General features: G+C 42.7%; 1 protein-coding gene across 2 annotated transcripts in view; it reads left to right on the forward strand.

Annotated features, from left to right (window-relative positions):
• LOC146776248 (dipeptidase 2-like) overlaps nt 1-13287 on the forward strand; it is a 369058-nt gene that overhangs the window by 208112 nt on the left and 147659 nt on the right. For both annotated transcript variants that reach the window (XM_085636820.1, XM_085636819.1), the window contains exon 2: nt 2953-3223. In XM_085636820.1, coding sequence (XP_085492946.1) covers nt 3057-3223 — 167 coding nt within the window. In that variant the 5' untranslated portion in view covers nt 2953-3056. The remainder of the gene's footprint in view (nt 1-2952; nt 3224-13287) is intronic.

Here is a 13287-nt window from a genome sequence, read left to right on the forward strand (position 1 = left end):
GCTAGGAAGGGAGCTTACTTTGCAATCTCCTTTGAGAATTTGAGCTCATAAAACTTCCCATGAACTTTCTTCAATTCCCTCAATGTCTTACCTTCAGGATACATTAGCAGCAACTCACTGGAGGAAGCAGCCATCAGCATCACATGAGGGTAAAATGAAATTCAGCTTAAATTAAGCTATAATTGCACATATGGTCATACCATGAATTATGAAGACAAGTATGTGAACAAATTTTAGACGGTTAATTTTGCAAACATGCTTAAAAATGCACATAGATAAATACCAAATTGAACAAATACGATTGCAATATGCAGACAAAGAAAGAGGGATACAGGAGAGAATTACACCAAACCCCCATATGAGAACTTAATGAATATGAAGGGAAAGAGGGAAGGTCGACCAAACAGAAGAACAATGCTGCTCGAAATACTGCAAGAAGGCTTGATTCCAGTGGCACAGTGAGCCCAGGACTCACGTCTGAGCATACCTGGCGCACTTAGGGCGAGAAACTGTAACGGCATGGTGAGCAAAAAAACGATGGATTTAGGCCCTGATCTCTGTACTGAGGTGAATGTATGAAATTGTTCTGCATTCCGTCCATCAACTGTTGTTTTTGCATTTGTCACCCCGAGTGGGAAGGGTATGCCCAGACGTGGGCCCCGTGCTCTCCATGCCACTGGAATCAGGCTATCCTGGCTGAAGAGGGGTGAAACCCGGAAACCGGTCCTAGGATGCTTGTTTCCGGTCCAGAGAGGACCTGGCTTGGCAGTTCGGGCTGGACTGTTCCCATGAGGCACAGGGTCAAGACTGATTTGCATATGGCTGGGTTCAAACTATAACAGCATGGTGAGCGAAAAAATGATGGATTTAGGCCCAGATCTCTGTACTGGGGTGAATGCATGTCTTTGTTGTGCATTCTGTCCATCAACTGTTGTTTTTGTAGAGGATAGAGAAGCCTGTAAGGAATTACGAGTGTGCTTAGACCATGGGTGTTTCTTAATTGGAGGCAAATAAATCAGGTAAACAACAACATCAAGCAATAAAAGCCCAGAATGAACCATGGATCTGCAGCACAAAGTTCATATGTGCACCGGAGTCAGTCAGTGAGATTCTCTCATCTACAAATATTGATTATCTTTAGGGGTCTGGGATCCTGTGGAGTTTTGAGACACTTTTTCTGAAGATGCTACTTGTTAAGCAGCCAAACACACTGGCACTGTCTTCCCCAGGACGTGCCCTAATATTTCCGAGGTATCTTCCACTAATTATTTTTGTATCTACACTCCGTGCAGCATTACGAAGACCTGAAATGTCTTTCCTTCTGTTTGAGAGAAAATACTTGTTTCTAACCTCACCTGACTAACACGTATAGGACTAGATGTACTAAGCCTTTTTGAGGTCGCAAACAAGCTGATTCGCAGAATTGGGCCGTTAGCGCATGCAATAAGGCATTTCCAAATGTACAAAGCGCAAATTGCGATATGGTAACCTGTTACCAATTCACAATTCGGGCTTGCGAATCGGTATTTGGAAGAGACGCGTTTAGGGCGTCCCTTCCAAATACTGATACTGATACGCATTGGTATGTACAAATGTTTTAAGACAGAAATGTGGGTGCAAAATATATGCACTTTACCACCAACAGAATGTTGGTGAACCTATTCGCAAATGGAATCGTTGAAATTTCTTTTTTTTTTTTATATAACAGGCAGTGCTCCAAGGGGGTCACTGCCTACTCTTAAAAAATGAAAGTTAAACGTTAAATGTTTTCCTTTATAAATGCATCCCATTTTCCTTGAAGGAAAATAGGCTATGTTTAAAAAAATATTGCTTTATTTAAGTGCAATCACAGACATGGTGGTCTGCTGAAACAAGCAGGCCACCATCCCTGTGATGGCAGTCAATCATTTTGAGTGAAAAATTGTGACCTACTTCATTAATGTTCTTGAGGTTGGTCTATTTGAGACCCACTCGAATTTCTTTTTAGGATACCCCTTTGTACATTAGTAATAGCGATTCGCAAAAAAATCCTGGCTCTCTTCACTTGGGTTCCACTGCTGATGTTTCGCTTTCTTCCATAGGCTAGCTAGTGGACATCTTTTTATAATCAATATTTGGTGAATTTAAAAAAAGGGGAAGGGCAAGAAGAACACTACTACTAGAATTGAACAATGTTGTTGAGGACCTCTGAAGGGCAGCACTATGTACTCTTGAGACTGGCAAATGAACATTTTCTGATACGAGTCATTCTATTAAACTGATAAGAACCTCTGGAGCAAAAGCAGGTGCGGCTCCTCCGCTATGGCGGAGGAGCATTGCCCCACTGCTTTCTCACAGTGCGAGAAGCCAAAACATAAAATGGTAATAACTTTTAGTTATTACCATTTTATATTTGTTTTGCGGGCGGGTGGGTGGGCGGACGGGGCTGCTGTGCTCTCTGAGCAGGTCAGGGGAGGAGTGGTTTGCCCACTCCTGAGTGCGCACAGACTGTTTGGTCGGTCCTCTCGGGCTGCCCAAACCATTCATGCGCACTTTGCCCTTCACCTTGCAGGCTGCATTGCAGCCTGCATGGAGAACATGCCCACCCCTCTAGGCCCTGGCGGAGCACCATGTCACAGCGCTCCAGACCAACCACAACGCTGCATGCAGCGTTATTGGCTTAGGGGAGGGAGCCTGCCTGGCTTCCTGCTTCCTGTTCCTGTCAGAGGCAGGAGACGAGGAGCAGTGAAGATGCAGGACCCAGCGGAACTGTAGGTTTTAAATTTTTTTATTTTACCGTATGATCCCCTACCCCGCGTGACACCCCTCCCAGTGGCCTCCCCTGGCAACCCGTGAGCTATGCTGGCCGCTACGGAGGAGAAGGAAAATGCGCTGCTATAGACCGAGTATGCCATTGTGCAACATGTTTTATACATACACATTTGTGACTATTTTCTTTTTTTCCACGTACAGGTTCAAGCCCTTAAGCATCATACAGAAGCACAAGTGAGACTACACGAATACATTTAAGAAGACATATTACAGGCTGACAGAGTTTGGATTCGCCCTGTGTACAAATGGCAATATTTTGGCACCACTGTGTTTCTTTAGTGGTTTGTGTACAAATATGGCTGCTGCCACTGTGGATATTTCTTTGGATGCTGACACCAGGTGCTGTGGTAGCAGGCAAGGAAATAGAAACAAGGGTTCTGGAACTGATGGAACGCGCTCCTTTAATTGACGGGTAGGTGTCCTTTGTCAATTACAGTATATTTATTGGCACTGGTGAATTCCCAGCAATGTGTGCAATATTTGTTTTGTGTTACGAGTGCTAGATTCACTGTACTGGAAAGTAAAATCATGTAATTACGATGATGGAATAAAAAGTTTGCTAGCACTTGGTTTTGGAGTAAAAAACAATATTTAAAGTGGAAAACTGAAGTAACACCTAAGTACAGTACAACAAAAACCTAAAGTGGTATTAACGTGTACTGGAAGGCGAGATAACAAATGCAACAACAAGCTAGAAGTCATCCCCAGGTGTCAAATGGAAATAATGGATGACAGGTGCCTACCTGTCAACTCCTACACCAAGTAAGCTTCCTGATCATATCCGTACCCCCAGAAAATCTTCCCATGGCACCCAGAGGGCAGGTTCAAATTTGGAACAGAGAACTCTCATGTGTAGATAGATGTAGCTACTGAAACTCCCATGGATCCGCTCCATTGCGTGGGAGAAAATTCATCCCGAGCAAGTTTACGCATTCACGTTGAGAGGTCACGTCCTTCTATGCAGCAGGAGAGGTCCTTGTCCATGAAAGGTGGCAAAGGTCAACCACCTGGGCTGTGTCAGAGGTCAACCTGGTCTACTGGGTATTAGCCACTCTACGCCACAGTATTGTTTCTTACCAGAACAAGATGCGGCGCAGCCATGTCCTGTGGGTTCCTCCCCAAGGAGTAGTGGTGGGGATGTCTGAGCTGCGTGATGAGAAAAAGACGTCAACCCCTTAAATACACCTTCCCTCCTCTATTCACGGGACTCACGGGTTGTAGATCAGGGCTGTGCACCCTCATGGAACTCTCACAAAATGGCCCCTAACTTTCCCTGAAATGGTAATCCGACCACTGCCCCTAAATGACATGGCTTCCGCGTTCTATCTACCAAGGGGCCGGCTGCATTCTGTTCCGTACTTACTATTCTACTTCCGGATAAAATAGAAGCGAGTCCTTTCTCTCACTGACAGGCATCTAGGAGTGCTCCGGGGTTGGCGAACCACTCGCTTCCCTTACAAATATGGCCTCTTGATTGAATTTTCACTACTATAACCTGCACTGGCACACCTACCACGCTGATGTAGAGGAAGTTATTTTACTCCAATTGTGTGGCCTGGCGTGACAAGGGCAGCAGTTGATTTATTATTCTACCCAAGGCCCAGAAAATTGTGGAAAAAATATAACATTGTCCATTTGTTATATCTTTCTAAAGTGACACAGACATGCACGGGGTACACAGAAGTAGTCTTTGTGAGGACAACGTGCAGATAACTCAAGGGTTTTAAATAAGGACAACCAAGATGAAAACACATTGTGGTAGTGACTTAGATACCCACAAATGTTCATCTACCGTGTTGGTATGAGTAACACACTACAAGTAGAAGCCAAGCCCCATGTGTGGTGACGACGTCGAGACAACGCTGCCATCTCTGTAAAGGTGATAATAAAATATATACATGTTCCGTGACCATGAACAGGAAGTTCAGGTGTGACTTTAGGGAGAGTGAAATGCAGTTGAAAATAAGCGTGAGAATCTTTCCCATGATGTTTATTTGGAATCTCCTTGTAGACTTGCAATGAGGTTTTCGTTATTAGTGCCAACTATTTATGTAAAGTCCTTACAAATATGTCATTCGTTTTACTGTACACCTTGCTTTGCTTGCCAAATTCTGTACTCTAACTTGTTGGGCGATCGCAGACGTTTTTCTTTTATGTGCCATCCTTTCGAATAACAGTAGTATTGAAATTGACATACATTGTTCTCGCCGAGAGGAAGGGAATGTCGGTTGTTCACGCAGATGATTGGTTTGCAAGCGAGTTAACCAAACTGCACTTAATTTACCTGGTCTGGCCCCACCATGCTGTCCAAATGGCAAGAATGGGGGGAAGCCACTATTGACAGCTGAGTAATGTTTCTTCATGGTTCAAATCGGTAACCTGTAGCAAGATTCTTGGGTCTTTGGAAGGTCGTGAGTGTTGTGCTTAGCTCGTGATTGGAAGCAAAGTTTCGACAGCTACTTTTTGTTTCTCATTTGATTGGTTTTGAAGCTATTTTGGATATGTTACTGGTTGCTATGCAGTTGTTCTTCCCTGCGGTTGGTTGCGATGGCCATTCCCAGCACCGTGATTGGTTAAGGGGAGGGATATTGACTTTCCTGTTATGTGGGCTGATCTCGGTAACCAAAAGTAGGTTTCAGCTTTACTTTCAGCCGTGCCCCTGCCGCAGAACTGCATTTGCGCCTTGGGGACTTGCGTGTTTGTTGTGGATAAGGGAGTGCTGGCTATGTCGTCTTCCCAAGAGCCAGGAAATTCTGTAGGTAATAGGAAGACGGGGGATAAGACGCCAAGGAAGCCGAACTACACGTATGAGGAGCTGCAGCTGCTGATCCATACGGTGCACCACAACTATGACTTGTGGTATGGGGAGGGTCAGAGGAAGAACGACCAGCGGTGCAAGGAGGTCTGGCACTGCCTGGTGGAGTCCATCAATGGCCATGGCGTGGTGGTGCGCACCAAAGACGAGCTGCAGCACAAGTACCGTGACTTGCGGGCCGAGGTGAAGAGGAAACTGCACGAGATTCAACGACAGTTGCAGGGTGGCGGAGATAGCATGCCAGTCCCAGTTTACCTGACATTGCTGGAGAAGCTGATTGCTGCAAACATCAACCTTGGCTTCCAGGAGCTGCACTTCGCCCTTCCCGGTAAGCGTCATCAGGGGGTTGACGTGCCTCTTGCTGAAAGCTGGGAGTAAACTTTGTGGCAGTTATCGCACGTTTCCTTCCCCTCATTGAGGTTGGAGTGAGTTAACGCGGTCTAAAGACGTGTCTAAATATAGCGCCATCTGTCTTTCTCAAGTCATTAACTTTGGGTAAAGTAGGCGTCAGCTGCACCCATTTCATACAGCGCAGCGGCGAGCTTGGAGTTTTTGGAAGCTTTTACAAAAATGCCCAGTGCACAACCACCACTTCCTGGCAGCCGTGCATGTATCCACAAGCACACACAACTCAGATGAGCAAGATATTTACATAGTAAATGAAGTAAGCATTATGCATCAATTTCTCACTTAAAGGAATGCTTGAATTTAGAACACAACATTTAAAACATTTTCAATCAAACTCCAAGTTATATTGATTAGAACAATAAAATGTGCACTTTTTATTGTCACCGACTCACGGAGTAAATTGCTGCCGACGTACAGAGACTTCACTTGAAACGCCACTTGAACTGTGTAGACAGTTTACTCCATTGTAAACTCACTACCCTCTTATACGAAGGCAGCGGGATGGAAACGGGGGGCTGCTGGGAGAGCGCCGTCCAAACACAAGCCTCAGCTCCAGGGTGATGATGGGTTTCAGTGCTTAATCAGACGCACTTCACTTTGTGCATGAAACCAACCGCACACAAAACACAACGGGGGCTGTTTTTTTCTTCTTTTCATTTGAGGCAGATAAAGCCTGTTCGTTTTCTCTATAGTCCTTTATTTTCTTAATCAAAAAGCCCCCGCTCCCCACTAAGATCACAAACAGCTTCTGCAAGAAGGAAGCGAAGGGGGAGCAGGAGGTGAGCGTGCGCGCGCGCTTGGGAGAGCAGTCTTCACTTTTCAAGCACTGCGATCGTGCTTTTGGCGCGCCGCCGTTTGCTCCCACAGGGTGGAAGCCGCCACAAGCACGTGTGAAGACTGATGGCTAAAGGTCTTCCAAGAGCACCACATGTGCGCTGCCTAGGCGAGACCTTAAAAGAGATAATGTCCAAAGGAAGGTCATGCAAATTAGTGAATACTTATATTTTAATCTCACTTCTTTGAAAACATGCAAAGTCTTATTTTTGGAGTATTGGTGGGGTCATTTGTATGCTTTGTTTATCTAGTACATTGGACTTTGTGACAGATTGAAACAACGATTGGCAAAGCTAACATGGCTCGTCTTTGAGACCTATTGGCAAAGCCAATGTCTTTTGGTGATTCTGTAATTGATCAGCAAGATGCTGTGCAACATAGCCAAAAGAAAAAAGAAAAAGCAAGACAAAAGTTGTGATAAAAGAAAACAAAGTAGAGCAAAAGTATTAATTTTTTTAGGTGGAGAGGTTAGCAATAATTTGCTACCTGCCACCTCCCTCAAAATAAAATGTTTAAACAAAAAGAGTCCAATGGGGCAATGGAGAAGTGGGTGGGGGGTAACCACTGCTAAGTGGGCGGGGGATGGGGAAAAGCAGCACACAAGGGAGAGCAACACAAGGCAGGAGAAGAATCACATGAACGAGAAAGCAACATGGAGTGCAGGTCAGGGAGTGCGTGTGGCTGGGGGAGCAAACTTGTAACACGAGGGAGACAGCAACACAGATGGCAGGTATTGGGGGCCATAGAAGCTACCATAGAAGAGAAATGGAAAACACATACAATCTCATGAAGTGCTTAAGCAAAAAGAGAAAAGTAGTTCCTTAAAAGTGTGCAGTGGAAGGATAGAAGACAGCCAGCCAGAGAGATGATAAAGAGGTTGTCCTCCAGGGGAAGGACAAATACAAGATTGACAAGTTGGGACAATAATAACTATCCAATAAGAAGCAAATAAATGAGTGACAATAAAGCTAACGAATGTAAGCAATTGGCAGGCTGTAAGAATGAAATTTTTCACTTTGAAGCTAAAACTCAACCTTGCCTACTGGCACGTTCACTATATATTTATTAGGTGATCATTAATACAGTTCCACATTGCAGCAGAGAAAAGTGTTCCCGTCAGGTGCATTAAATTAGGAATCTAATCATCTCATGCAAATTCTAATTCTTTTATCCCTGGGCATCTGGTTGGACCAGGATCTGAACTTTAGGACTCAGGCCAGGAAGACGCCAGCTATTTGCTATGGCCTGCATAGAATGGCCCGTAAAGTCCTCCCCCTTCTCCCCTCTCAAGCTAAAAACGTACTGGTCCAATCACTTATATTTTCCAGACTGGACTACGGTAATGCACTATATTTGGGTGCCCCCACTACAGTAGTCTCCAAATTACAGTCTGTTCAAAACAGCGCAGCCAGACTTCTGACGGGAGCCACTAACAGGCAATCGGCAAAACCAGCACTCCGCTCTCTTCACTGGCTCCCAGTGCAGGAACATATTAGATTCAAGGCCCTGTGCCTAGTACAGAAATCTCTGCAGGGGATCAGGCCTCCCATCAACTCAGCCATGATCCATCCTTACACAGCGAAAAGGAATCTTCGGTCAGATGAATGGCATCTGGCCGAGGTCCCCAGGATCAAGAAGGCCAGAAGTGGTGGACGGCTTTTCTCTTATAATTCCGCTAAACTCTGGAATTCTTTGCCACTGCATCTTCGCATAGTTCCCAACCATCTGGCTTTCCGCAAATAACTGAAGACCTTTCTGTTTCTTTAGTTCTCCTGCCTCCCCCGTGTCCGGCTCGGAGCGCTGGGATGCTCCCGTAGCCATGCGCTCTATAAATGCCTCTCAATTCAATACAATTCAATATGAGATTTCTTTAGGAATATCAGATATTCAGTTATGCAATTTAAAAGGTGTAGTTGAAATCTATTTAGTTTACAATTGGTCAATACCCTACCCACAGATAAGCTTATTCAAATGTAGTTGTTTCAAGTGATGGGAAAGACCACAACATTTAGCATTAAGCAGATGTTCTTCCAATATGTTATTTTAGCATGTGGTACAATTGACTTCACGTCCATTGCTTTCCTATTCCTATCTATCGAACATGGAATTTTGGCAATTGTCTACATTAGTATTATGTGACAAGACTGAACATTACCCAATAGTGTCCCTAGAGTGTGACTGGGAGCCTGCCCTACAGGGGCTAAAACTATCATCAAAAGTAGATAGCCAGGTCTACATGTCCTTTAAAACCAAGCATCTCTGTGACACAGGGAACAAAGATGTGAAAAAGTGTAACTTGCAATTCAACCAACCCGTTGCTGTAGACTCACTGACCAACTGAGTGACTGTCATTAAAATAAAAGTAATGACCAGCCCACTCCCACACAATTTTTTGAATTGTCTTGCGCAACGTAGATATGCAAGAGTGTTGTATATAACAATCAGATAAACTGTCATTGGGAAGAAAGCACTTGCAAATATATGCAGAGTTCAGCAATTAGCTTTTAAATGTAATATATATTTTGCTTTTTAAACAGTGTGTAAGTACAATAGCATTTACAAAGATGGAAGTATATAAACATAACAAACACAATTATTAGTTAAAATCATTTGTGTTGAGACCCTAAAATGTCAAAGAAAGTTGATAATAACCACTATATTAAGATAATGAATGTAGAAACACATTACAATACTACATGCTGTAGATAAGTATATTTAATGTATATGTGTGTTTTTGCGTAAAACATCTTAATAAAAAATAACCGGTTATGTTATAATATGGAGAATGGTAATTAATTTAAAAAGGCATTTCGAATGGAAGAGATAAAAAAAAGGAATGGCAGAAAGACTATTAAGAGTGTGAAATAAAAAACGTGAAAAATAGTATACTGTTATAAATTGCATGAATAACTTTTGATTAAGTGAGCAAAGATAAAATAAAACATTTATAGAATTTCATAAACCAGAAGATATATTGATAAATATATCACAATATTATGATGGATAGCAAAGACCATTTTGCAGAGTATATTTATTAAGGGAACTGTGCTTATTTCATGATATAAGTTAAAGGAAGCCAACATAAGTCTCTCTTTAGTCCAATAGTTAACACTGTAAGCATAAAATATATCTATTTTGTGATTAGCTCATATACTATTCCATCAGAATCTGTAAGAGAGTTCATTCAAATCTTTGCAACAGTACATGCTCTCTTGGAATGCAATGGATACAAGCAATGCTTTTATTATAATTTTATTATAATCAGTACTATTAGATAAAGAACCTGGAAATATTTTTGCAAAAGATAGTAAACAAATTTGAGGCCTATCGACTTCTCATATGCCAGAATAAATTGGGATATATAGAGTGAAATAGCATGCATTGCAAACTTTCATGTGCAGCATTATATGATCACCATAACATTTTTTGAGCAGCTCACATTTTATGCATTTTAATTATGTTTAAGTGTATTGTATATAAAATGTATCGTTTTGGTGGTATTTGTTGTTCTAAATGTCTAAAATCATTTTAAAATTAATTTGTTATATGAATCAATAGGCCAAGAGAGCTTCAATTTAGATTCCAAATTGCATTCTATTTACAGTTTAGATTGAAGGGAAATATATTCTAATTCTTTAGAAACCAAAGCATATTTAGAAGTAGAGGCATGCTAAATAATATTAGTTGGTGAAATATCACTACTTTTTCAAGTAAGATTATCATTATTGTCAAAATAGGCTTCAAAACGTACATTTATAATAACAATGATTGGGCATGCTGAAAGATATTTGGAGTCCTTGAAAAGTAATATTAAGATACCCTAACAATATGCTTTTCATACCAATCATTCAAATTATCAATTTTATTTTAATATTTTATATCAATATGTTGCACCAGACAATAATTAATAGAAGTGAATCCTTGTTCAGGTATTTTGGAATCAATAAATCTTGTGAAATGTAGATTGGAATTTTTAGACAGGGAATGACTTTAGAGCAAGGCATTTGGCCCTAAAAACACTTCTTTAAAATTAGGTAAGTATAATAAAGAGTTGTCAAGAAGCACCTAATGTGGACCTGTGCGCATATTATAAGCATGCACTAAGATACAAACCTATCTAATGCAAAAATTAGCAAATTAAAGCCAAAAATCAGGATGTGAGCCTCCCCTCTGTCATATACTATTTTAAATTAGAAATAGTGCTCTGAGGACATTTATTATTTCTTAAAAAGTAAGATGATAAACAATCAATGCTTCTGGAAGTGGATGTTAGAATTTTAAATGATACATTGTTTAAAAAAGTGAACAGTATTTTGAACAAACAAGAAGATGGGGCTGGCGGTGAGGGTGAGTTTGATGCCTTGCCTCTAGCACGCATGAGCTCCACCCCCTTGCTAAAGGTTGTGCACTTCGGAATGGCTAGCCGGGAACAGCTTCCGGGTCAGGAACGCCGGAGTTGGAACTGGAGACACAATGAGTCTGGGTGTCGCAGTCCTGGATTTTTTTTCCCAAGGTACTGTTTCTACAGGAAACACATCTTAAGTCTAATACCCTCAAACTGTCACTGCCAAGGAAATATTCACAAGTGTACTTAGCGTTGGCCAATATGGCAGTTCGGAGAGTTGGCATTCTGTTTTTGATTATGTTGGATTGGGAGGTGAGAGATGTGATCCGGGATGAGGAAGCGAGAAGAATCTGGATTGAGGTTAAAGTTGTTGGGGTCCTACTTATTTTCGTTTATTATTATGGGTCAATCTATGATAATATTAAAGCTTTAGAGCAGATTTATGATCTGTTAACAAAAGCGAAAGGTCCCATAGTTATGGGGGAGATTTTAATTTTATACAAGATCTAGGATTAGACACTTCAGATAAGACTAACCAACAATTAAAATCAAAGACTTCAAAACTGATTAAGATTGTGGAGGAAGATTTTTCCCTAATAGATCCATGGCAAGTAGATCACCCATGCTTTTCGCAGTTTACATGTTATTCTCCAAGGTTCAAAACAGGTTAACGATTGTATTTATATTTGGTAGGTAAGAGAATAGAAAGAGGAGAGTCAGAGATTATTACCAACTCGTTTTCAGTTCACTCCATAATCTCCTTAGTCATAATATTAGGAAAATCTCTCCAAAAAAATCCCAGATGGCAGTTTGATAAATCTCTGCTTACGGACCAAATATGGATTGAAGAAATGCATAAGTCTATACAGCTGTTTTTCAAGGATAATATAAATACTGCCCCAAGCTTTATGGTGTAGGAAGCTTTTAAGGCCTTTTCTCATGGACAGGTTATCTCTTATAAAGCTAGGGTACATAAACATAGGGTGTCGAAGATAGAAATTTTACAAAACACAGTTGAACGAGTTAGGCATGAACACAGCTCTGCAATATCAAGAGATTATGGGGATAAGGCATTACATCAAGAACTGGTGAGAGTGAAAGACCAACTAAGAAACTTTTTTGTTTCTTGAAGATAATAAAGGTAAGTATGAAGAAGGCCAGCAGATGGGGAAATATCTAGCATGGTCTACTAAAATGCAGAAGAATAGGCAACTCATCTAAAAAATGAGAGACCCTAGTACCTCAACTATGATGATAAGTAAAGATAAGCTATCAAAAATATTTCTTCCCCTGTGACGGGACGGGTCGGCCGGCTCAGGGGACTCCAGAGGGCACGGACTGGTGGGCACCGATATCAGGGGTCCCTAACATTCTCCCCTCTCCGCAGACCGACTGGGCAGCGGACGAAGACGAACTGCCGCTGGTGGCCGGAGCCGGGCCCTTTAACTGGGAAGTACCTGGAACGCAAGCCCCGCCCAGGGAGGACGTCACTCAAGCAGGAAGTACAAGTGGAGGCGAACCCAGGAGGTGGACGGACGGCGATCCCTGGAAGAAGGACGGAGACGAAGGAGACGGAAGAGGAGAAAACGGCGCGACTGAGAGGAACGATCCAGAGCAGGCGGACACCGGAGGCTGGAGGAAGGAGAGACCCAGCGGCTACGGACTCCGCGAAGCGCCCGGCCACGTTCCCAGGGGAGGAGCGTGGCTTGGACAGGTACGGGACCGGGTAGCGGGCTGGATGGGAAGGCGGGAGAACCCGCGTTAACCGGTCGCCTCCTCAAGTACCTTTACCTTCTTGTTTAGTTTTGTTTGATCCCCTCACCGTTTGTGGCACTCCGTTTTCGGTTGTACACCAGTAGGGTGCTTCCTCACTCCCGGTCCCTGGTGTTAGGAATACGAGTATACCTACTCCCAGTCTAATATAGTCCCTTATCTCTCTCTTCCTTGGGGCACAACGGAGAGCCAAGTGCGTGGCCGCCGGAAGGACGAGGAAGGAGGGAGCAAACCACCTGGGAAGAGCGTTGGAGATCTAATTCACCACGGATCCCGCTACATTCGCGAGAGAAAGGCTAAC

The sequence above is a fragment of the Triturus cristatus genome, chromosome 12 (assembly GCF_964204655.1).
Source record: "Triturus cristatus chromosome 12, aTriCri1.1, whole genome shotgun sequence".
In the NCBI taxonomy this organism is placed as follows: Eukaryota; Metazoa; Chordata; class Amphibia; order Caudata; family Salamandridae; genus Triturus; species Triturus cristatus.